We start from the raw sequence: 24,053 nt of genomic DNA on the forward strand, positions 1-24,053 counted from the left end.
GATTAGTATTAGGGCTTGGAAAGATGGCTCAAGGATTAAGAATACTGGCTGCTCTTAGGACTGGATTTGATTCCCAACACCCACATGGTGGCCTACAGCCATCTGTAACTCCAGTCCCAAAGTATCCAACACCACAGACACAGCAACTGCTGCACAAACAGGCAAAATACCCATCCATGCACATAAAATACATAATTTTCTTTTCAAAGGAGTATTAGCAAACAAGGTTCTGGGGAAAAAGTAGATAGAACTGGAGCGAGGCAGGGGATGGCAGTGATGCACAGTATGAGGAAGGATGGGAGGTGTTGGTGGAGATTTTGGTGCAGATGTAGCCGACTAGCTACCAAAGAGCCATATAGGCTAATGCAGCCCTGTGTTCTTCGAGTAAGGTTAGACAATATAAAAATGAAATTTGCTTGTACAAACAGATGTGGGGAGGGCTGAAGAGATGGGTATACAAGCATGAGGACCTGAGTTGAGTGCCCAGAACTTACATGAAGCCACACCTGGTAGCACACACCTTTCATCCCTGTGGTCCTTCACCAAGCTGGGAGGTGGAGACAAGCGAATCCCAGGAAGCACTGACCAACTGGGCTAGTACACATAGCATTAAACAATAAAGAGAGTCTCTCTTAAGATGGAAGGCAAGGTCTCTTTGACCCTCATGCCATGGTACAACTGGGCCTACAGTTATACAAACACAGATGTGGGGACATCTGCATACACATACCAAGAAGGAAAAACTGTTGGCCTTGAGAGGTACTATAATTTGCCATCTACTGCTTTGTTATATATGTGCAAATAAGAAAGGTCAAGAATAAAGTTTGAGATCTAGAGAGAGGTGTGAATGTGTGTGCAGCTCAGCTGTTCAGTGGTAGATCCCTAGTTTAGTACGTATGCAAAACCCTGGGTTCAATCCTTAACACTGCAAAAAGAAAAAAGGAATGAATTAAAGCTCTATTCAATGAATTATGAATAGATACTCAGCAAGAGCTGAGTGATATTTCTATTTCTACAAAATTTTATATCTATATAAATCTCTAGAAAAATTTGTATATACACAAAATTTCAAGGTCGTGGTCCCTCTTGGGAATGAGAGCTTGAGAGTTGTTGGTAATGTTGACTTGGGGCAATTTTGAGAGAGCCTTGTCTAGCCCAAGCTGGCCTTAAAGTCCTGATCCTCCTGTTTCCATCCAGTGAGGTTTTTCCCAAGTTTTTTTGATTGCTTGAGTTTCACATCATGCACCCAAATCCCACTCATCTCTGTGTTCCCTCATATCTGCCCTCTGCCTTTACAACCTTCCCCCAAAAAGTAAATTAGACAAAACAAACAAACAAAAAAAAAAACCCAGAGCATTAGGAAACATCTTGAGATGGATGCATATAATGTGTCTGTGAACAGTATACCCCCTCTGCCCACACATCTCCACTTGCAAATGTTCATTGCTGCAGTGAGTCACTGGTCTCTGTTCTAGATCTCTGGCTTCTGTTACATCATCAATATTGGATCCTCACCGGGACTCCTCCTAGTTAACCTGTGGTTTCCCTGTGTTGTGGAGATCCTGTAGCTTTGATCAGCAGAACTGCCCCTTTCACAAGCTCCAACAGTTCACAGATGATCTAGATCTTAAGTTGGGCCAACTCAAAGCCCTTGATCTAAGCCTGGTGGGTAGCTGAGGTAGTCAGCCTACTGGCTCTCCCAGTTTGCCCAGTATCCATTGCAGGAGGCGGGGTCAGCTCTCCAACTCTCATCCTCACCCATACCTCTAGAGCCAGGTCCACTGTGTTGCCCACGTGAGGTGCAGGGCCAGCTCTCCTGTACAGGGGACAAGGAACAGGAGGGCATCACCCCAGTTCCCAGAGCCACTCTACGTCATGGTTGGGGGCAGCTCTACTGCTGTATTGCCCAGGCGAGGCGCAGGGCCCACTCTCCTGAGGGCTTAAGCTGGCGAGAGCTAGAGCCAGTGAGTTTTTTGTAGGTTGTTGTCTTTATGCAGGTGAAGACAGGCACACGGTGAGGCAAGACCTGTGATTGGGCAGTGAGAAAGTGAGGCCCAGGGACAGAGTTTTTAAGGCCCAAGAGCAGAAAAGAAAGGGAAGAACCAAGATGAAGGCAGAGAAGGATGACCCAGATCCATGTCTTATCTACGTGAGCAGTTTATATCATTATCAATTGGTTGTGAGTTTATTATTCAGACATTCTGTGGAATTTGAATTTACTGATATAAATCTGATTGATACATTATAAGCTTATTGAGTTTTGATTTTAACGGGTTGCTGCAAGTCGTGACTATAACCACAGCGGTCAGACACTGGGAATGTGAGCAGAGTCTGCAGCAAGAGAGCCACGAGATAGGTGGACTCTATGGAACCGCCGTGGCGGCCACTCGCCTTGGGAACTAGGTGATAGAGTTACAGTAAGGCGGCTGCTGCCAGGCTCATAGAGAATAGCCAGTGGCAGCCTGGAATGGAGATAGGAGCTTAGCAGGTGAGAGGCTTTGCTGACCGAGATGAAAATACCTCACAGATGCCATGTGGCCCACCAGAGCCAGATAGCCCAGGATGGTAGTGAATCTTTATTAGTATTTACCACAATAAGTTTTTAAAGTTTCATTAAGTTTTTGTTAATTAGCTTATTCTTATTTATATTTTTTAAACCAGTGTCCCATTTTTTTAAAGAAGCATTTATTTTATGTATATGAGTACACTGTAGCTATTTTCAGACACACCAGAAGAGGACATTGGATCCCATTACAGATGGTTGTGAGCCATCATGTGGTTGCTAGGAATTGAACTCAGGACCTCTAGAAGAGCAGTCTGTGCTCTTAACCACTGAGCCATTTCTCCAACTCCCTTTCATTTATATTTTTGAAGATAAAGAATGTACATAGTGACTGAAATTATTTCACAATTATTCTGAGTAATATAAGCTTAACCAGTTCGTTTTACTTCAGTATTATATTTTTAACCTCAGGATTCAGATGACGATAAGGAAAAAGGAGAGGGGGCTCTTCCAACTGGAAAATCTAAAAAGAAAAAAAAGAAAAAGAAGAAGCAAGGTGAAGATAACTCTGTCACCCAGGTAAAGTCCCCGAACAATGAACATGCATCATGGTGCACCCACTGTGGGCGGTTATGGGAAGATGATGTGTAAGCACTAAGAGTGTGTAGAGATAAAGGACAGCATGTGAACAATTATAAAAATGTGAGTGCTTGGCTGCATGTGTGTATGTATACCCACAGAGGTCAGGAGAACCCATCAGATCCCCCAGAACTAAAGTTATGGATAGTTGTGAACTACAGCATGCACGATGGTGATCAGACCCAATTCTAGTACAAAAGCAGCAAATGATCCTGGCTACTGCCCTCTCCAAAGAGTTCTTAACGTGATAGTTGGACATTAGAGAATTGCTATATTATATTATTATAGTAAAAGTTGTATTACCCTAAAAAATACCAAGGATGTATTTATATTTTTAAAGCTAAGTCAAATTGGATATATTTTTATTATGAAATGGTGAGGTGGGAAAGGCAGCACAAGGTCATCCATAACAAAACAAATTCCAGAGCTTCTTTTAGCTTCACCAGCCTGTGATGGGACAGACCTAGGTCTGCTACCATTTTCCTTTCCACCTGTCTTCTAATCCTCCTCTCTAGTGTTAACATTCCTCAGGGAGCATCCTACCTATTTCCTGCCTCCAAACCTGCCAACACCATTTTTTGGTTTTCTCCATATTGTTAACCCCCCCTGACCTTCCATATACTTCAGAAGTAGTCCACCAAGATGGAGGTTACTATCACTTTGCATCAGTGGGACTCTGAAGTACTGTGGGGTCAAGGATAATACATCATTTTCCACAAGCCACTTGGTTGTGAAGTGTAAGTGTTCTAGGGTTTTCTAAACTTATTTAACCATCTAATCTTCAAAACAGTAGAAAACAAAAGCCTTGGGAGATGAAAGATAAAATTTTGGACTCCATGGTCCTGAAAAAACATGATCCATGTACTCCTCATGCCGTGAGTCCAGCCTGGACCTCTAATCTGTCCCTAATCTCTGACTTCCTAGAGGACCATTTCTTTATAAACGAAATGGAGGTTGGGAAATGGTTCATTTGCTGAAGGACCTGCTACACAAACACCTGAGTTTGAATCCTTAGAACCTACAGGAAGAAACTGGGCATGGTGACGTGTGCCTATAATCACGGTCTCAGCAGGGAAGGGCAGACAGGGTGAGAGACATGTGAATCCCTGGAACTGTCCAGCCAAGCTCACCAGCGAGCAACCCTGTCTCAGAAAAAGTAAAAGGTGGCTGGCTGGATTTGGTATTCCATACCTTTTAATCCTAGTTCTTAGGAGTTCAACACTATGAGACCCTGTCTGGAGAAGTGAGGAAAAACCTACACCCTGAACTTAAATTCACATCAGAATTTTTAGTTGCTATTCAAACTCACTACATTTTATAGAATAGCAATATTGGAAGGAGGCTTTTTTTTAATGGCATTTATTCATGTGTGTGTGTCGCAGCATGTATGTAGAGAGAGGTCAGAGACCAACTTCTGGGAAGTCAGTTTTCTCCACTGTGTGAGTGCTAGGGATTAGATGCAAGCTGGCCTGTAGCAAGTGAGTATTCTCACTGCCTAGGATGGAAAGTTTTGTAGTCATCTTGGGCACTTGTTAGAATAGTCACTAGAAATGGCATTCCCATGCATTGACATGCAGTACATTCTGTGTGTTCTTTATGTATGTAAGCATGTAATGTGACTTAGGACTATTTTGTTAAAACTTTAAAAATGCAGACAATGAACATGGAATACATTAAAACTTAGATAGGACCTTGGAAATTTCCTGTTCAAACTTTTACAGTTAAGGGACTAAAGAAACAAAGAAACCAAGACATTAGTCCCTGACATTACATGGCTTAAGTCATGTCATGACGTATTGGCGTCCTCTATACACCCTTTATATTTGTACATATAAACACATTACTCCTTGAAGTCACTAAATGAAGTGCTGTTTAAATGCTGTTTATTTTCTTCCAGTTCTCTTTGACCACAAAGGCTCCCATTCTGGGATGTGCGTTAGTATATATAATTTAAGGGAACAGGATTCTGCAACTCAAGCTGGCCTTGAACTTATAGCAGTCTTCCTGCCTTGACCTTCCTGGTATTGAGATTACAGCCATAAGCTTGGACACCTTAGGGTATCTTCAGGACAGTAACAAAGTCAGTTCTAATCAGTAAAGAGTGATTGCTATAATCAATTATTATAGTCATCAAGAAGTTTAATATAATAAACAGCTTTCTTCTGCAGGACACAGAAGACGTAGAAAAGGACACTAGAGAAGAGCTTCCAGTGAATACCTCGAAAGCCCGTCCAAAACAGGAGAAAGCTTGTTCCCTGAAGACCATGAGCACTAGTGATCCAGTTGAAGTACTCATCAAAAATAGCCAGGTAACTTTTAAAGAATAATAAAGTTTTGTTACCTTAGTAATTATACAGTAATCAATATTTTATTGAAGTACTATGATAAACATATGAAATGAGGCAAGCACAAAGAGAACCTGAAACGAAATCTAGAACAAGCCACTGATGGCAGTTCACACCTGTAATCCCAGCACTCCGAAGGCAGACACAGGTGGATCGCTATGAGTTCAAGGGCAACCTGGTCTACAAAGCAAGTTCCAGGTACTACCTGTGGTTTCAAGCACCCACTATCAATCATAAAACCGACCCCCCCCTCCCCAGTGCTAAAAGGGATCACCATATTATGCTTCCTCCCAGAGAATAGAGGACCAAAGAGAAAGTGCTTTTACCAGCCACAGTGACCCAAAATATATACCTTATTGTGATCAGTTTCCCAAAATGTAACATTTGTTTACATTTTTGATAGTAATTTTTAGAGTTTTTTATTATTATTTTGCTTCAGTTTGTTTTGGTTTTGCTTTGTTATTATTGTTTGAGACAAGGTTTCGTATATTTCTGGCTAATTTTTTACTGTCTAGCCAAAGCTGGCATAAATTCCTGAACCTCTTGTCTCCATATCCCAATTACTTGGATTTTAGGCATGTACCTTTCTTTGTACCTGACAGTGACAAAAAAATTTTTTTAAGATTTACTTATTTGTTTTATGTATGTGAGTACACTGTAGCTCACACCAGAAGGTTCAGACACATCAGAAGAGGGCATCAGATCCTGTTACAGATGGTTGTGAGCCACCATGTGGTTGCTGGGAATTGAACTCAGGACCTCTGGAAGAACAGCCAGTGCTCTTATCCGCTAAGCCATCTCCAGCCCCCAACAATTTTTTTTTTTTAATTTCTTTATTTTGTGTATGAGCACACTGTAGCTGTCTTCAGACACACCAAAGAGGGCATCAGATCCCATTACACATGGTTGTGAGCCACCATGTGGTTGCTTGGAATTGAACTCAGAACCTCTAGAAGAACAGTCAGTGCTCTTAACCGCTGAGCCATCTCTCCAGTCCCCAACAAATTTTTTTAATCACATGCCTTCTATGGAAAAATTGATGGGTCAAAAAAGGCTAATTTATGAAAGGTGACATGAAATAAAAACATGGTTTCTAATTGGGTAACCTGCAGTGGTATGGGGGGGTGGCTCATAAACTTGAATGTTTTAGTCATGAGAGAGTAAAACTCTTTGATAGGGGGCTGGGGAGATGGCTCAGCAGTTAAGAGCACTGACTGCTCTTCCAGAGGTCCTGAGTTCAAATTCCAGCAACCACAGGGTGGCTCACAACCATCTGTGAAGAGATCTGATGCCCTCTTCTGGTGTGTCTGAAGACAGCCACAGTGTACTTATATATAATAAATAAATAAATCTTAAAAAAAAAACTTTGATAGGATTAGAAGGCTTAGAAGGCGTGGCCTTATTGGTGTGTCATTAGCAGTGGGCTTTGAAGTTTCATGTGCCATGCTAGATCCAGTTTCCCTCTGTGTAGATCAGAGTGTAGGGTTCAGCTACTGCTCTGCTGCCGTCCTTGTCCCACGCTCTGTACCACAATACCTAACTCTGAAACTGGAAGCAAGCACCCAGTTAAATGCTTTATTTTATTAAGAGTTGCCTTAGTCATGGTGGCTCTAAACAAAAATATAATGTTATAATACACTGAGCCTTATTAAAATAAGGGGCTAGAAAGTTGGCTCTGGTTGGGAAGACCTTTTGCTCTTGCAGACCAGGGTTTGGGTCCCAGCACCCACATGGTGGCTCACAACTGTGTGTAACTCCAGTTGGGCACCAAGCACATGAAACACATATTTGTAGGCAAAACACAAATAAAATAAATCTTAAAGGTGTAAATAAAATAACATTTTACTGAATTGCCTGACTCACATATTCAGAAATTCTTTTTGAGGTCTATGAACAGTGGACAAGCCATAGCACCTTATCTGATGAAATCTTTACAATAGTAGACTGGCTTTGACAAACAGTGCTGCTAAAAGAAGGGACAGTGGCAGTGGCAGCACTGTTCTAAAACAGTGATAGTCATATTCACAGGTAGATTCGATGCATTTAAATCCCTAAAAGTATTCTGAGGTAAAAGGATTTAATCTCAGTATACATAAAGGTGCTTACTATTATTGCAAAGAATAGTTTGACACTCTGGTGTTTTATTTAAATTATGCTTGAGGTCATCTTATAAAAATGAGCCTTTGTATGAGTAGATGTAAGTAAAGTGAGAAAATAAAATGGAAAGGTGAAAAGTATGTAGTAAAGCTGCAGACATGAGGTAGTAAACGGAGCTACATGAACATAGCCAGTCAGTGCCTCTACAGAAGGAGAGAGTGCTGAGTGCACATCACTTCTCTTGTGTCTGTAGAGCCAGGAAGAGTAGGAGCAAGAGAAACACAGCTTTTCCTTTGTTCTGAGTGACAGTGGAGGTGAAGCCGGCCAGTGAAAAAGTCCACTCATCTCTCATAGCCCCAAAGCACTCCGGATAAGTGTTCTTACCATTGCCCTGACTAATCACTACCCTACACTTGTTACTTTCATTGTTAGACTCCATATCTGAAGATGTAGACAGGTCAGTTCAATCAGCAGCACCATTCCCACAGTCTGCTTGTGGGATGCACAAGCTGCTGCCGCTGTTTGCGATATCCTTAGTTGTTAAGGAGGTTAGGGTGTGTCAGCAAGGATGCCCTGAGTTCAGAGCCAACCTAGGCCAGCCTGGGTTATGAGACTTGAAGTCCCAAAAGGAGAGGAAAAAAATGAATAAATATTTTTGTCTTTTAACAGTTTTGATGAATTCAAAGCTGGCAGACATTGATTAATTTTTTCTGATGAATCAGGAAAATGAAAAAGTGGAATTATTCCCTCTAACTTGAGATTCAGTAGCTATTTTAATTTTTTTTTTTCAATGTAGGCAACATAATAATCAAACTAATTGGATAGCCCACTATGGAATATTCATTCGGCCAGGTAGCCCAGGTTAGTAGAGATGATTTTTTGAAAAAAACTTTTCCCCTCAAAATTAGATTTTTCTAATTTTGACCTGTATATGTTTAAGTGTTGACTGTCCTGGAACTCCATCTGTAGACCAGGCTGGCCTAGGACTCACAGATGTCTCCTCCCTCTGCCTCTGGAGTATTGGGGTTAAGGGCAGCTGCCACCGCCACCAGGCAGAGCTTACCGTTTTTCTCTCCAACTGTATGTATGCATAGATGCTATCGATGATAGCGTGTTTAGTGGTGACTCTAGAGGGCAGAAATGAATTCCGTTGCTACATGTAAACTAATTAGAAGCCATTTTAATTTTGCTTGCCGTTAGTCTCTGGATGTTGCTTCATTTATTATATGAAATTAATGTAAAATTCTGAGCCAGTTTTATTCCAAAATAGCCTATCAAGACTCTTCCAACTGCTATCTCTGCCGAGCCATCTGTTACTTTATCAAAGGGTGACTCTGACAAGAGCTCTTCCCAAGTGCCACCGATGTTACAAGACACAGACAAGCCCAAGTCAAATGCTAAGCAAAACAGTGTGCCTCCCTCACAGAGTAAGTGCTTTGTTTGTCTTGCATTTTTTTTTCTTACATCGTGTAAGATCTTAGCCATCTGGTGGGATAGAAGAGCAGCCCTGCCTTCTAAAAGTGTGTGCTTCCTTGTAACTTCACAGGCTTGGGTTGTGAGGGCCAGGCTGCTACATGAATGTAAGCAACAAGGGTGATGAGAAGCCCACTTGGGCTTGCCTGCTCCCTTGGCCCCCTGCCCTTTGATCTGCACATGTCCCCAGGGCTCCATGTTGCTCCTTTCCCTCCTTCAGCGGGATGGAGAAGAAAACAGATTCTGTAGGTTGCCACCAATTGAGTATCAGCAGTTACATAGAGTTAATACCCTGGGTTGGAAAGGAAGGGAGGTAGAGAATAGCTAACTTAAAAATAACCAAGACTGGAAACCTTAAACAGTAAAATTTGAACATTAATAGTTTTTCATTGTTGTCACTTTTTGTTTTGAGGACATGTTTTGGGTTATGTTTCATTTTTTTGTTCTGTTGTTGTTTTGAGACATGCCTTGCCTGTCCTGGAACTCAGTTATCTACCTGCCTCCCTAGTGCAGGGATTAAAGCCATGCACCACCACTACCTTGCACATAGTTGTTACTTTTACATTGTTGATAAATACTGATTATCGTCCTTGTAATTTTTTCTCTTCCCCTTTTTTCCCTTTTAGCCAAGTCTGAAACTAACTGGGAATCTCCAAAACAAATAAAAAAGAAGAAAAAGGCCAGACGGGAAACGTGAATTTTTTTCCTAAATTGGACATGTGTTTACAAACACTGTCTTGAAGATTATGCTGTTTATGCAATAATTTGTGAACATGTACAGAGTTTTATATAAATTTAAACCAATTTTTAAAACAAAACTGAACATAACCACCATAAAATGGAATCAAAGGAAAGTTAATTTATGAAATTAAGAGGTCAACAATACATACTACAGTGCTGGAAGACACTCGGGAGAGACTTTGCAATTGAACGAGAATGATCATAATTTAAGAATATTATCCTGGTTTTACAACAGTTCCCTGTTTACAACAGATTGTGCCCTGTTTCATCTGCAGCTGAGGAATAATGGATTCTGATTAGAGAGAAGGCTGCCTAGAAGCCAGTAGGCAAGTCCTTGGATCTTATGCACGACCTTAGACCATTTGAATCTGTTTTATGCTTAAATCAAAGTGCTTTGATTAAATGCATACCTGCCATATCTTTACCTATTTGTTGTAGCAATTTGTATTAAAAGAATCACAAGTGCAAATAAAAGGTCATTTATCATTTATTTAACTAAACTGTCTTGGTTTAGTTTACAGTTCTTTAAAAGTTCTAAATTAAAACATTGAAAAATACAATTGACAGACACTTGTATGGCTTACAAAGTTATTTTTGATAGTCTTGCATTACTTGAATTATTCAAAGTAACAGTATATTTTAAATTAAGAAAGGTAAATATATTATTTGTTTGATACATTAAGACTGAGACTAACAGTGCTCTTGTTTATGATTTGAAAACTTTTCAGGCAAAATCCAACTTAATATTTTTCCTTTCCCTAGCAATTTTCCAGTGTCAACTCTTAGTTGCTAGTAATTTTTTACCTTAAAAATGAAGTAATTCGCAACTTTTGAGCATACGACGGAGAATGGAAAAGTAGTCAGACAGCTTTAATTGACATTGTGGAGACCTCCAGTTATCAGGAATACATTTTTTTACTGCCTTAACCTCCTGTAGTGCGTAGAATATGCATCAATTTCTTGAAGGGGATTCATGTTTTTATAAGAATTTTCATGTAACTATTGCAATTGTGGTCAAAAAAGGAACATTTTCTGCTTGAAACTGTGTTGATTTAAATGACGTATGATCTGTCACCATTTTCAGGCACTGTGTGATTCCTAGGAAAGTGGCAGGCCTCTCTGTAACTGTTAATAGTGCATGCTCGGCCATGTACACTGTAAATAGCCTTTACCAAACGTGTTTGACAAGGACCATAATTAACATCACTTTAGTGAATTGTAATTTTAAAAAAGCCATGATTTATTGATGTGAGCGGCTTGTTTTCGTGTGGCGCCAGGAATGAACCTGTTTAAAAGCTATAACCAATGGTACTGATCTATCCATTAAATACTGTCCTTATATTTGACTGTAGTTTAATAGTATTGTCAACTAGGAAAGCTACAAGATGTAAAATGGTTTTCATTCTGTTGAAGACTGGCCTTATTAATGGACAGCTTTCCTCAGAAGTGATTAACAACTTTTTTTATTGGGTGTTAACATCTGTTTCAGGAACATGGCAGTATGTTTACATGTTGTCAGAAGTTTTGTTTGATTGAATGAGATTTCTAAATTAACTTACTTGTTTAAATAAATTCAGAAATGGATAGCATCGTTTTTATTTGCTTCACTATTGGGGTAAATAATAGCTGATGTGCCAGGAATGGAGCCTTCAGATGGCTGCTGTGAGCTTCATGTTCCCTCAGGGGATGCCACGCTATGTCTCAAGGAGAAGTTGATAGGGAGTCTGTAATTACAGAGTGTGCCAAAAGGTCAGTGCTCACAAGTTTAATTGAACTCTCTCAACTCTACCTCACTGTTCCTTTTCCTTATAATTCTCTGGGCTAGGACAAATAAGAAACTTTATTTTTCACTTCAATGTCTCCGGATGCAATCACTTGTAGGAGGTGGCACCTACACCAGGTAGCAAGAATACCGTCTTTTTGCAGAGGAATATATAATGGGAGGAAGCAGAGTGACACTGGGTGGGTCAGTGTGGAGGTGGCCTCTATGCCTGCCTTCTCTCTGGCTTGCGAGCCAGGCAGTGAGTAAATGTGAGTGTGTGAGTGTGTGAGTGTGTGTGTGTGTGTGTGTGTGTGTGTGTGTGTGTGTGTGTGTGTGTGTGTGTGTGTGTGTGAAGGAGGCAGGTATATGAGTGAAAATTAATCATTCACTGCTCTTTGCCTCTGTTTAGATCTTTGTGTGACAGGGCAGGGATTTCTTGTCACTGATCAGAGGAACTGGTTTCTGCCATCAACTCAGAAAACTCTGAGATTTAGGTAATGGTGATTAGAGAGCGGCAACAGAAGACTGGCTATTCTCTGCTGGCCGGAATGAGGGCCCCTGATGCCACCTGTTTCCCCAAAAGGCTCTCTGAAAAGCCTTTCTGTTGTGGGGCGGGGCATGGGCATGTCAGAGTTCTCCAACTGCATTGTCCCTATCTTATATCCTAAATTGAGAAACAGTTGAGAGAGTCCAAAAAGAAAGTTGAAATAAAATATCATTAATGTAATTTACCTTGTTTAATTTGTGCATGCATTTTATTGGGGAGGGGAGGTTGGAATAATTTATCTAAAACTAATGGTATTATTTCATAGGCTAATCCAGTTTGTATTTGAGTTAAAGATCCCAGAGGGTAGTAATTAATTACAGAGTTTAGTTTTTCTTAATTAAAAGCAGTCCTCTATTAATATAGTGTGAAATGTCAAAATTTAGGATTTAATTTTAAGGTCTAATGGCTATTTTAAAGTTTTTCTGTAAACTCATTGCACAAACTGGAATTGGAATTGCTTTCAAAAGACTTGGGAAATGAAAATGTGTCATGTAAGATGCACTGAGTGTTGTAAATAAAACACTGTTTTTGTTTTGTTTAAAATGTTTGTTACATTCTCTGTGGGAATGTGGGCACTTTGTCCTTATATGTCATGGTCTAATAAGATAACAGGCCTTTAGTTCGTGGGTTTTATTTTTCCTTTTATTAAAACCATCATTTCAGGCTTTGCAACAAATCCAATATTTGAAGTTAAACACCTCTGAAAATGTGGCGATGTGCAGCTGGGCGCGATTATACACCCCTTTAATCCCAGCACTCAGGAGGCAGAGACAGACAGATGTCTGAAAGTTTGAGGCTACTACTCTACACACTGAGTTCTGGGACATAGTGAGACCCTGTCTGGGGCCTGTGGTGGTGGGTGAGGGGGTGGTCAAAAGAAAGAGAATGAGCATTTATATAATGTCCTCCATGGGAAACAACCATAGGTCATCTTAGTAGGTGTGTCCTTTTAGGTTAAAGGAATTGAACTAGAATTTGGCGTGCATTCATTGGTGTGTAGTTAGGCAGAAACATCCCTGAGGCTTGCTGGCAGCCTGTCTAATCAAATTGTTGAGTTCCAGGTTCAGAGAGACCCTGCCTTTATGAAGGTATAAAGAGTTGTCTAAGGACGCCTGTGTTAGTCTCTGGTTTATACACATGCACAAACATAAATATATACTTACAAATGGTCTGGGATGTAGCCAGTATACTGTACAGCAATGGGGAGCCTTCTGTGTTGTTTCCTGGTTGAAGAACAGATGGTTTTCACTACACACTTCCTATCAGCACCTAAACCATTTGGAAAAAGCATTTCCCAGAAAATGTTCATAGACATCACTCTCAAGACTTAATTTGCAAAAGTTGCTCGGTTCCATCATATAAAGAATTGAGTGGTAGTGGCAAAGAATAGCTCTTACTCAAGGTCCCTGTTGAGCAGATTCATATTTTATGCTTCTGTTACTGAGGAAGAGGCTTGATATTAGATGCTGCTAGTCTTTAACACGGTCTATCTGCCCCTCTAAAGCACTGATGAAGTCCATTTAGCTTTTCCAGCTGTGCAGAAATTTGTCTTTTTGGTTCTTTTTTTCGGAGCTGGGGACCGAACCCAGGGCCTTGCGCTTCCTAGGCAAGCGCTCTACCACTGAGCTAAATCCCCAACCCCCAGAAATTTGTCTTTAAGTCTCTCTCTGTCTCTCTCTGTCTCTCTTCCTCCCCACCCCCCCCTCTCTCTCTGCCAGCCCAGTTTTCTGGGTAGTGGAGTCTAGAAAGAATTTCTGCTGCTCTGTAACAGCTTCAAAGCTGGAGAGTAGTTGGCTGAAGGTAAGAGTGCTTATTGCACAAGCAGGACTGACTTCCAGCATGTCTGCTTATAGCCCCAGAACTGGTGTGAGGGTGAGACAAAGACAGTAGGGTCATGGGCTTTGCTGGTAGCAGCCTAGGCCACCAGCCAGGCTCCATAAAAGCACTAGTGTCCTACCTTTTAAATACTTTTTAACAGAACAGTGATTTCTAACTGGCTCAAGGCATATATGTGGGATTTGGGGGGGGGCGGTTGGTTGGTTTTCCATTGTGGGGTTGTTGTTTTGGTTTTGGGGTTTTCTATTTTGTTCTTGGATTTTATTTGTTTTGGTTTTTCGAGACGGTAATCCCAGCACTAGTATTGGGAGGCGGAGATAGGATAGTGTCCAGAGCCAGCCTTGACTATATATTGCATTTGAAGGAGTGAGAAATGGAAGAAAAAAAAAAGGTGGGCAAGCTACACAGACATGAGAACCTCAATCCAAATCCCCAAAGTCCATGTCAAAGCTGGCCACTGCAGTTTGTAGCTGTAATCCCAACCCAACCCTGAGGATGCAGAGACAAGAGGATCTTGTAAGTATTCTCTTTAAATGCGGGGGATATGTGAAGGGTATGTGTGTGGTGTATGCATGAGTGTGAAATGTGTGAGGGCCCAGTCTGGCATTGGTTGCTGTCCTCAGTTACTCCATACCTTAGATTCTGAGACAGGCTATCTTTCTTGAACCCAGAGCTCACTGATTGGGCCAGTCTAGCTAGCCAGCTTAATTTCCAGAGCCCTGTCTTGTAATCTGCTGGGATTATAAGAGGACCATATGTTCCACTCAACCACTTTCTTTTCCTTTTTATAAGATTGCTTTACTTTTAAATTGGGTGTGGTAGCCCACACCTTTAATCCCAACCAACGCACAGGAGGCAGAGGCAGGAAGGTTTGAGTTCCAGGCTAACCTGATCTATTGAGGGGATTTCAGCACTACCAGAAACACCTTGTCTCAAAAAAGCAAAATATAAATTAATTTAAACTTTTTAAAAATTTTGCTTTTATATATGTGTCTATGTACCACATGCATGTCTGGCTCTCCCAAAGGCCAGAAGAGGACATCAGATCCCCTGGAGCAAGAGCTCTGGATGCTTGAGCTCCAGCATGTGGTAATGGGAATCAAACCCAGCACCTCTGCCAGAGCAGAACCACAACCACATAACCCCCTCTAATGTATCCAAACTCCGTCCTCATGCTCAATCGAGCTGTTTCCATGGCCACTAAAGCAGTAACTCTAGTTTGTAAATAGTAGCCAACACTTGGACATGACTAACAGTTTCTTTGTTTTTGTTTTGTTTTGGGGGTTTTAGAGACAGACTGTCCAACGCAGGCCAGGCTGACCTTGAACTCAACCATTCTCCTGCCTCAGAATCCTGACTACTAGGATTAAAGACACCCAGTGCTTGCTGTGTCTTCTGTAGCTCTTTTCTCTCCTTACAGCCACTCAGAGGGAACTATTAATCTAGTTAACAGGTGAAGAAACACTGGGCTAATTTCCCATTCTCCAAAGGCTGGCCTACATACTGTATGCATGCCTTTTGTTGATGTTTTGAGGCTGTTTGCTTTGGTTTTGGTTTTGAGGCAAAGTTTCACGCAGCCCAGCTGCTGACCTCAAATTCGTGATGTAGCTGAGGGTGACCCTGAACCCCTGAAACTTCTTCCACAGGAGGTACAGGCATCTTTTCCACTCCTGGCCATTGTCTTATGTTTAAAAGAAATGAAGTTAGCCCTTGCAGATTGCCTTAACACTTCACCATAAATCATGGCTTCATCACTTGTAAAGGAAGAGAGCAGAGAGGAAGGAAGGGGAAGAGGGAGAGAGGGCAGCCCTTTATTATTACTAGGCCAGCAAACTGGTAGTCATGCAGGTAAGAAAAAAATTAGTTCTTCGGATGTAAAAACGGAGGATTTGTACAGAACCAAGTGACTCCTTAGGCAGAGCAAACTCCTTGTTTGTTTCAAGACAGTCTCTGTGTAATAGCCCTGGCTGTCCTAGAAGTTGCTTTGTAGACCAGGCTGGCCTTAAACTCAGAGACCCACCTACCTCTGCCTCCCAGTCACTGGGATTGAAAGATGTGTGCCATTGTGGTCCAGCTATGAGTGCACATTTTAGTATACTTCTTAGACTCAACACTGCTTTCATTGCTTCCCACTTAGTATACCAGAGAGAGTAGAATAAAAATTTCTCCTTGCCACTTGTTAGCTTCCCACCAGATGAGCAAAGCATATTACTAATTTCACACATACTCTTGTGCAGATGTTTTTACTCAAATTCGAGTAAATCGGTGTACAGATAGGAGTGCACAGGTACACTCCCTCTTTTAAAACAGATATTGGCATGTCATAACTAGCAGCATGCCTGTTGTTTTTGCTATTTCACAGTGTATCTTGGAGATCTCTCCACCTCATTCCACAAACACATCAGTTGTTCTTATCACGGTGCCATGTAGATATATTGGAAATCACCTAATCAGCTACCTATGGAAAGAATTTTAAGTTTAGACACTCAATGCCAATAATTAATTGTTTACCTGTTAAACTTTGATAACAATCTTAGTTTGCAAAAGTGGTAAGGCATATAACATGAACACTTGCAAGTGATAAATTTTCTAGAATGCCTGCAAAAGTTTGTGTCACACAAACTTTCCGGAGTCAGGGATAATGGTTCACACCTATAATTTCAGCACTGAAGAGGTTCTGGCTAGAAGAGTGCCATGACTTAAAGGCCAGCCTAGGCTACCAATTTCAAGCTGGACTGGACATACACTGGCAAGTCAGCTGGAGCATGAACCAATGTTGGGGTGAAATGAGACATCCTTAATGCCATTTTATTTTCATACTCCATTTTGATCATAAGATGAAATTAAGTTTGAGATCCCAGACTCCAGGGAAGCTTTATAGATGGCTAGCCAACTTGTTCTTCTGTTCCCTAAAGCAGTGATTGTTCCTGTTTGGTTTCAGACAAGGGACTGAGGTGCATATTTTGCATAGCAGACCTGGCCTCCAAGTTCTCCCAGCATCCCTCGGTCTCAGCATCCCTGGCATACCCTGCCCCCAACACTGATCTTTCCAACCCAGAGGCAGGGCTGCCTCTTCCACAGAGACTTTTCCTAATGTAATCCAGACATTTTGGTCTCATTGTCCCTTCTCACTCCCACCCCTAACCAGTCTCTCCCGCCCTCCTCCTCCTCTCTGTGAGCCTGGATGTACAATTCACTTTCCGTTTCTGCCCCCTCTTCTCATGTCAACTTCCCTGTCCTTGGTCCTTGGGCCCTGTCTCTAGAGCTGCAAAATTTATGGGTAGTCTCTATATAATAAATGAATTGGTTGATGACTTACAGTCTTGTAGTCCAACTCCCCAACAATGATCAGCAGCAACTGTGAATGGAAGTCCAAGGATCTAGCAGTGACTCGGTCCCACAAGGCAGGCAAGCAGTCAAAAAAAAAAAGGGCGTGTCTTCTTCCAATGTCCTTATGTAGGTCTCCAGCAGAAGTGTGTCCCAGATTAAAGGTGTGTACCACCATGCCTGGACCTGAGACTTGCTTTGTTCCAGGTGACCTTGAACTCAGATCTCCTTGCCTTAAGCTCCTAGGATTCACAGCCACTTTGCCTCAAGATTTCCATACCAAGATCCAGGTCAGAAACTTGTATCTCCTAACCTCAAGACCAGGATCTAAGGTGAGCCTTCCAATTCTGGATTGTAGTTCATTCCCGATATGGTCAAGTTGACAACCAGGAATAGCCACTACAGGCACAATGAAGTCACTTGAGAGCAGCTTCCCAATAAGCCTGCCTTTAACATATTCTAATCTGGTTTTAATTGGCTCATTTCACTGTCGAGAAATAACTTATCACTAACCATGAAAGAACAGATGATTCTGATTGATGAAATATCTTAACTGTATCTTGGCACATATGCTTGTGGATTTGGGGATTTTTTTTTCTTAAATGGTTACTACGATGAGCGTTCAAGGATGCAGTCAGTGAGTCCTGAGTCTATGTTGCTGTCCTTGACTGCTCAGTTTCTGCTGCCTAATTCAAATAAAGATACTGCTTTTGTGGACTCTTGTGCCTGTGTGGAACCAAAGGAAAGCTCCACAAGCTACACCCCTCCCCTAAGAAAAATTCCCCTACCAGGAAATTCCACCAATTGTACCTCCCCTACCCATTTGTGGTTTTATGACCTAGTTACACCCTGTCCTCGTGGTCCTATGACCAGCAGGTGGTAGTCTCATGACCCGCAGGACCTGCAGGGACTTTCCACTACCCAAAACTATAGCATTGCTCCAGGGACCAAGGACAATGTGACCACGATGTGGACCAATGAAGTTAAAGGGTAAATGATTCCAACCAATCCTTGTGTGCCTTGATGTACCCATCTCCATTTCTGTGGGTTTTGTGGGTTTTGTGCTTAAAAGTAGCCTGTATCTGTAGGACAGGGTTCTTCTCCTCCTTCTCCCGCTTGAAGGCTGAGGAACCCCGGCATGCCAGAACCAATAAACCTCTTGCTGATTGCATCAAATCTCAGCTCCAGTGGTTTTTGGGGACAAGCAGATCTTTGGTGGTGGTCCTTTGGGTCCAACATCTACTTATGTTGTTCTGGATTTCAGACCCTGATACTGTAGTTAAGAAGCAGGAGAGTATCGCTTCTCGGCCTTTTGGCTAAGATCAAGTGAAGAAGCAGGAGAGTGAACTACAAGTAGCTCGTGAAGCCCATGCCTGGCAACATACTTTCTCCAGCAAAGCAGAACCATTGAAATCCTTCCCAAACAGCACCAACAACTGGAGACAAAGTGCTCCAATGCCTGAGACTTTGAGGGACATTTCTCACGCAAACCACCACATTGGACTTGTCTCAAAAAATAACAGAAGGCTCAGCAGTTAAGAGCACTGGCTTCTCTTCCAGAGGACCTGGATTAGATCCCCAGTACACACATGGAAATACTCAACTGTCCAGTTCCAGGGGCTCCAATGCCTTTGACCTCCATGGTCCCCAGACATATGGTCCATAGACATACATGCAGACAAACAAATGAAATCAATATAATTTTTTTTTTCCGGAGCTCGGGACCGAACCCAGGGCCTTGCGCTTGCTAGGCAAGCGCTCTACCACTGAGCTAAATCCCCAACCCCTATATAATTTTTTTCAAGACAGGATTTCCTCTATGTAGCTTTGGCTGACCTGGAACTCTCTGTTGACCTTGTGATTTCTTTTCCCAGTGGTTTTCTGGTTTCACTGTTAAACATTCAGTTTTGAGTTTGAAAATTAATATACTCTGTATTAGAATTATTTTGAACCAGATACTGGCAACAAGACAGTTTGTCTTGTAAAGCCCAACCAACTCCATTTTTGAGAAAAAAAAAAAAAAAACTCCATTTTGTGCTTGACCAGAGGCTAAATTCCAATTACAGGAGGAAAAACACAAAGTCCACTTGAGCAAACATCCTATGGTAGCCCATCGCCCCATTAGCAACAGTCAGTAAGGCTACAATAGCAGGGTCAAGGTACATCATTAGGGTTTGGGAATCACTGAAGGAAGACCCCAGATTCAAATAGCATGCAAGAACAAAGAGTGTGCAGAAACAACCAGCATGCTGGAGTCACCACTGCATCAAAATGGCGACCCTAGACAAAAGTACACAGGCCTCATAGGGTACCAGGAAGAACTCTCTAGAAGGATCAGATAATCTCTAATGTGATTGGTTGGGGCCAAAGCCCTATATTAGTACAATTGTGTTTGGCTACTATGATAGGGTTAGGTAATCTAAATCCTCACTGGTGGGTGTTGTGATGTTCCAGATGGACTGCATTCCTGTGTCATGAATGATTAACCACCAGATGGGCCGCCCAACACAGATGGCCTATCCTGAGATAAGGTATCTTCCATTCATGTGGCTCTCTTCAGTCTGTTCCTTGGGGATTGTCTTGTTCCTGGACTTGGGTGTCTGGTGCTAGAACAGATGGTTTATGCCTAGCTTCATGGATTAGTTTCTGAGTGGAGGCAAAAATGGAATGAATAGACCCCTTCATCATATAGATAACCTAAGACATCCTGCAAAAAATAGTTAAACCAGCAACCATCCTGTTTGTCAGGTGGTTTTGCCCCTGTGTTTGGTTCCTGCAGATTATGCCAGAAATGCAGTTTTTAAAATATTAACTTGCTGACCCGTATAGAAATTTCCCAAACTTGACTCCGTACCCCTAGACCTGAGACTGTCACCTCTGACCCACTGTGACCATGATGGTGAGAGTCCATGCTCAAGAGCTCATAATAAAGACCCTCGTGTGTTTATATGGGAATTGGCTCCTTGGTGGTTTGGGGGTCCCTGCCACTTAGGCATAACAGTCTCAGGGAGCTCATAAGCATCTTCCTCATTAGCTGCTACTTCCTCTACGTGAAGAGTGTTACATTTCAAACCCATTACAAATTGCTGAGATGCCTATTTACACATCAAAGCGAACCTGGTTGCCAGGTTCCCCCAGCATCCATCATTCCCTACCTAGTACAGGGTATGGCTGGCATATCCTGGCCTCTACTCTGAACTCTTCAGCCCAGGCACTGGGCTGCCCTTTAAAAGCTCTTCCCTATAAAATCCAGACATTTGGTTACTTGCCCCCCTTCTTTTGTACTTGTGTACGTTTGTGCCAGTATTGGTGGATTACGAGGGACCATTGATAGCAGAAAGAAAACCACTACAAGATGAATTCAGGCTTCTTAGCATCAGGGGATCAGCCTCGGTGGGAATGACCCCACCCCCACTGGTAACCTCCTTGAAGCTCTTGTTATTGTTACACAAAGGCACCTTTAGCAAATCAATTTCCCATATTTGACCAAGGGGCTATCTTGAAAGACCCACTGCCTAAGCAATTCCCAACCATGGAAGACTTCCTGTTTTGCCAGGTCTGTTTCCAGACTAAGATATGCAAAAGTTGTGAGAAATCTTCAAAGGAATAGACCCATAAAATTTCAGACAGTGCTGGGCAAGGTGGCACATGCCTTTAATCCCGGCACTCAGGAAACAGAGGCAGGTGGATCTCTGTGAGTTTGAGACCAGCCTGGTCTAGAAAGGGAGTCCAGGACAGGCCTCTGTTACACAGAGAAAACCTGTGCCGGAAAAACAATCTCAGCTAACAATCGCTGACAAAAGGTTTCTTCAGAGCTTAGGTGCCATCGTGCCAGATTCATACCAGATACAAAGGTTCTGCTAAAATCTGCTACACCTTTGGTTGTTATAGTTGTCTCCCCCCTCCCTTCCCCTCCCTACACGGCTCAGGGTCATGACGACTCTGGACTCTCCAAGATATGTCTGCCTCTGGCTATGCTCTCCCACATATCTATAATAAACCTTCCCCTCTCATACATAGGACCAGGTGTGTTTGTTCCTTTCCTTTTTCTTTCTTTCTTTCTTTCTTTTTTTTAAATTCAAGGAGGAAGAAAGCATTTCTTTTTTTTCTTTTTTTTTTTTCTTTTCTTTTTTTTCGGAGCTGGGGGCTGAACCCAGGGCCTTGTGCTTGCTAGGCAAGCACTCTACCACTGAGTTAAATCTCCAACCCCGAAGAAAGCATTTCTTATCCTTGCTTGTAAAATTGCTGGAAAGACAGAGAAGTAGGAAGTTCTAGGCTGAACTCTCAAAAGGCCATCCCTTTGTCTAAAAGAACTTAACAGAATATGATATGCACTATGTATAAGGCATTGTATTTAGTCCTGAAAGATTATAGAAATAGTGCTGTAATCTCAAGAAAATGACCATATGATCAAGCAAACCAAGAGTTTTGCTTGTATAGAAGGCAGGCACATAATACCGCCCCTGGGGCAAGGGGACCCCAACACAGAGGAGCACTGTGTCTGGTCAGCTCTCATTTTTATGTGATTGGTTAACCTAAAGCAACACTGCCGATAAGCAAAGCTTATCAAGAACTTTAGAAAGCTTGTGCTGGACAGATGGCTCGGCGGTTATAAGCACTGGCTGCTGCTTTTCAGAGGTCAATTCCCAGCAACCACATGGTGGCCCACACAACCATCTATATGAGGGGTAAAATAAAATAAGTAAATAAATAAAAAGAAAAAGATTCTAGCTTAAGAAACAAAAACTAAAATAAGAAACTTCAGAAAGCAGGAGCAACTCTGAGCACAGGAACATCCTTGGGCACAGAAGCTACCATGAGTGCACATTTCCATCTTAGAAAAAATGCTCACATACATAATGATTACATGTTTAAAAATGTTAAAGCAAAAAAGAGTGTTCTGTATGTGAATTATACAACCTGAATAATTTCTGTGAAAAGAGCACAATTGTATGTAGGTAGTCAGTTACTATGTATTTTTTAAATATGCTACAAATGTTTAAATCTCCTGGGAGACTTTCCTGTCCTGTCCAGCTTTTTTTTTTTTTTTTTTTTTTTTTTTTTTTTTTGATGGAATTTTTTTTTTATTAACTTGAGTATTTCTTATATACATTTCGAGTGTTATTCCTTTCGGTTTTCAGGCAACATCCCCCTCCCATCCTCCCCCCCCTTGCCGCCCTGCCCCAAACAATCTAGTTCACTGGGGGTTCAGTCTTAGCAGGACCCAGGGCTTCCCCTTCCACTGGTGCTCTTACTAGGATATTCATTGCTACCTATGAGTTCAGAGTCCAGGGTCAGTCCATGTATACTCTTTAGGTAGTGGCTTAGTCCCTGGAAGCTCTGGTTGCTTGGCATTGTTGTACATATGGGGTCTCGAGCCCCTTCAAGCTCTTCCAGTTCTTTCTCTGATTCCTTCAACGGGGGTCCTATTCTCAATTCAGTGGTTTGCTGCTGGCATACACCTCTGTATTTGCTGTATTCTGGCTGTGTCTCTCAAGAGATATCTACATCGGGCTCCTATCGGCCTGCACTTCTTTGCTTCATCCATCTTGTCTAATTGGATGGCTGTATATGCATGGGCCACATGTGGGGAAGGCTCTGAATGGGTGTTCCTTCTGTGTCTGTTTTAATCTTTGCCTCTCTATTCCCTGCCAAGGGTATTTTTGTTCCCCTTTTAAAGAAGGAGTGAAGCATTCACATTTTGATCATCCGTCTTGACTTTCATTTGTTCTAGGCATCTAGGGTAATTCAAGCATTTGGGCTAATAGCCACTTATCAATGAGTGCATACCGTGTGTGTTTTTCTGTGATTGGGTTACCTCACTCAGGATGATATTTTCCAGTTACGACCATTTGCCTTTGAATTTCATAAAGTCATTGTTTTTGATAGCTGAGTAATATTCCATTGTGTAGATGTACCACATTTTCTGTATCCATTCCTCTGTTGAAGGGCATCTGGGTTCTTTCCAGCTTCTGGCTATTATAAATAAGGCTGCGATGAACATAGTGGAGCACGTGTCTTTTTTTATATGTTGGGGCATCTTTTGGGTATATGCCCAAGAGAGGTATAGCTGGATCCTCAGGCAGTTCAATGTCCAATTTTCTGAGGAACCTCAGACTGATTTCCAGAATGGTTGTACCAGTCTGCAACCCCACCAACAATGGAGGAGTGTTCCTCTTTCTCCGCATCCTCGCCAGCATCTGCTGTCACCTGAGTTTTTTTTTTTTTTTTTTTTTTTTTGTTTTTTTTTTGGGGATCTTCAGGGCCATTCTCATTGGTGTGGTGAAATCTCAGCCCCCTGGTTTTTTTTGCCATTCTCATTTCCATTTATGACTAAAGATGTTGAACATTTCTTTAGGTGTTTCTCAGCCATTCGGGCATTCCTCAGCTGTGAATTGTTTGTTTAGCTCTGAACCCCATTTTTTAATAGGGTTATTTGTCTCCCTGCGGTCTATCTTCTTGAGTTCTTTGTATATTTTGGATATAAGGCCTCTATCTGTTGTAGGATTGGTAAGATCTTTTCCCAATCTGTTGGTTGCCGTTTTGTCCTAACCACAGTGTCCTTTGCCTTACAGAAGCTTTGCAGTTTTATGAGATCCCATTTGTCGATTCTTGATCTTAGAGCATAAGCCATTGGTGTTTTGTTCAGGAAATTTTTCCAGTGCCCATGTGTTCCAGATGCTTCCCTAGTTTTTCTTCTATTAGTTTGAGTGTATCTGGTTTGATGTGGAGGTCCTTGATCCACTTGGACTTAAGCTTTGTACAGGGTGATAAGCATGGATC

General features: G+C 41.9%; 1 protein-coding gene across 7 annotated transcripts in view; it reads left to right on the forward strand.

Annotated features, from left to right (window-relative positions):
• The window catches only part of Mtdh (metadherin), a 58,288-nt gene extending 45,638 nt beyond the window's left edge, over nt 1–12,650 (forward strand). For all 7 annotated transcript variants that reach the window (XM_032914266.1, XM_032914278.1, XM_032914299.1 and 4 more), the window contains 4 exons: nt 2,975–3,082; nt 5,311–5,451; nt 8,855–9,011; nt 9,684–12,650. In XM_032914266.1, the coding sequence (XP_032770157.1) occupies nt 2,975–3,082; nt 5,311–5,451; nt 8,855–9,011; nt 9,684–9,754 (477 nt within the window). In that variant the 3' untranslated portion in view covers nt 9,755–12,650. The remainder of the gene's footprint in view (nt 1–2,974; nt 3,083–5,310; nt 5,452–8,854; nt 9,012–9,683) is intronic.
• Nucleotides 12,651–24,053: the final 11,403 nt, after the last annotated feature.

Source organism: Rattus rattus, chromosome 1, assembly GCF_011064425.1.
Source record: "Rattus rattus isolate New Zealand chromosome 1, Rrattus_CSIRO_v1, whole genome shotgun sequence".
Classification (NCBI taxonomy): Eukaryota; Metazoa; Chordata; class Mammalia; order Rodentia; family Muridae; genus Rattus; species Rattus rattus.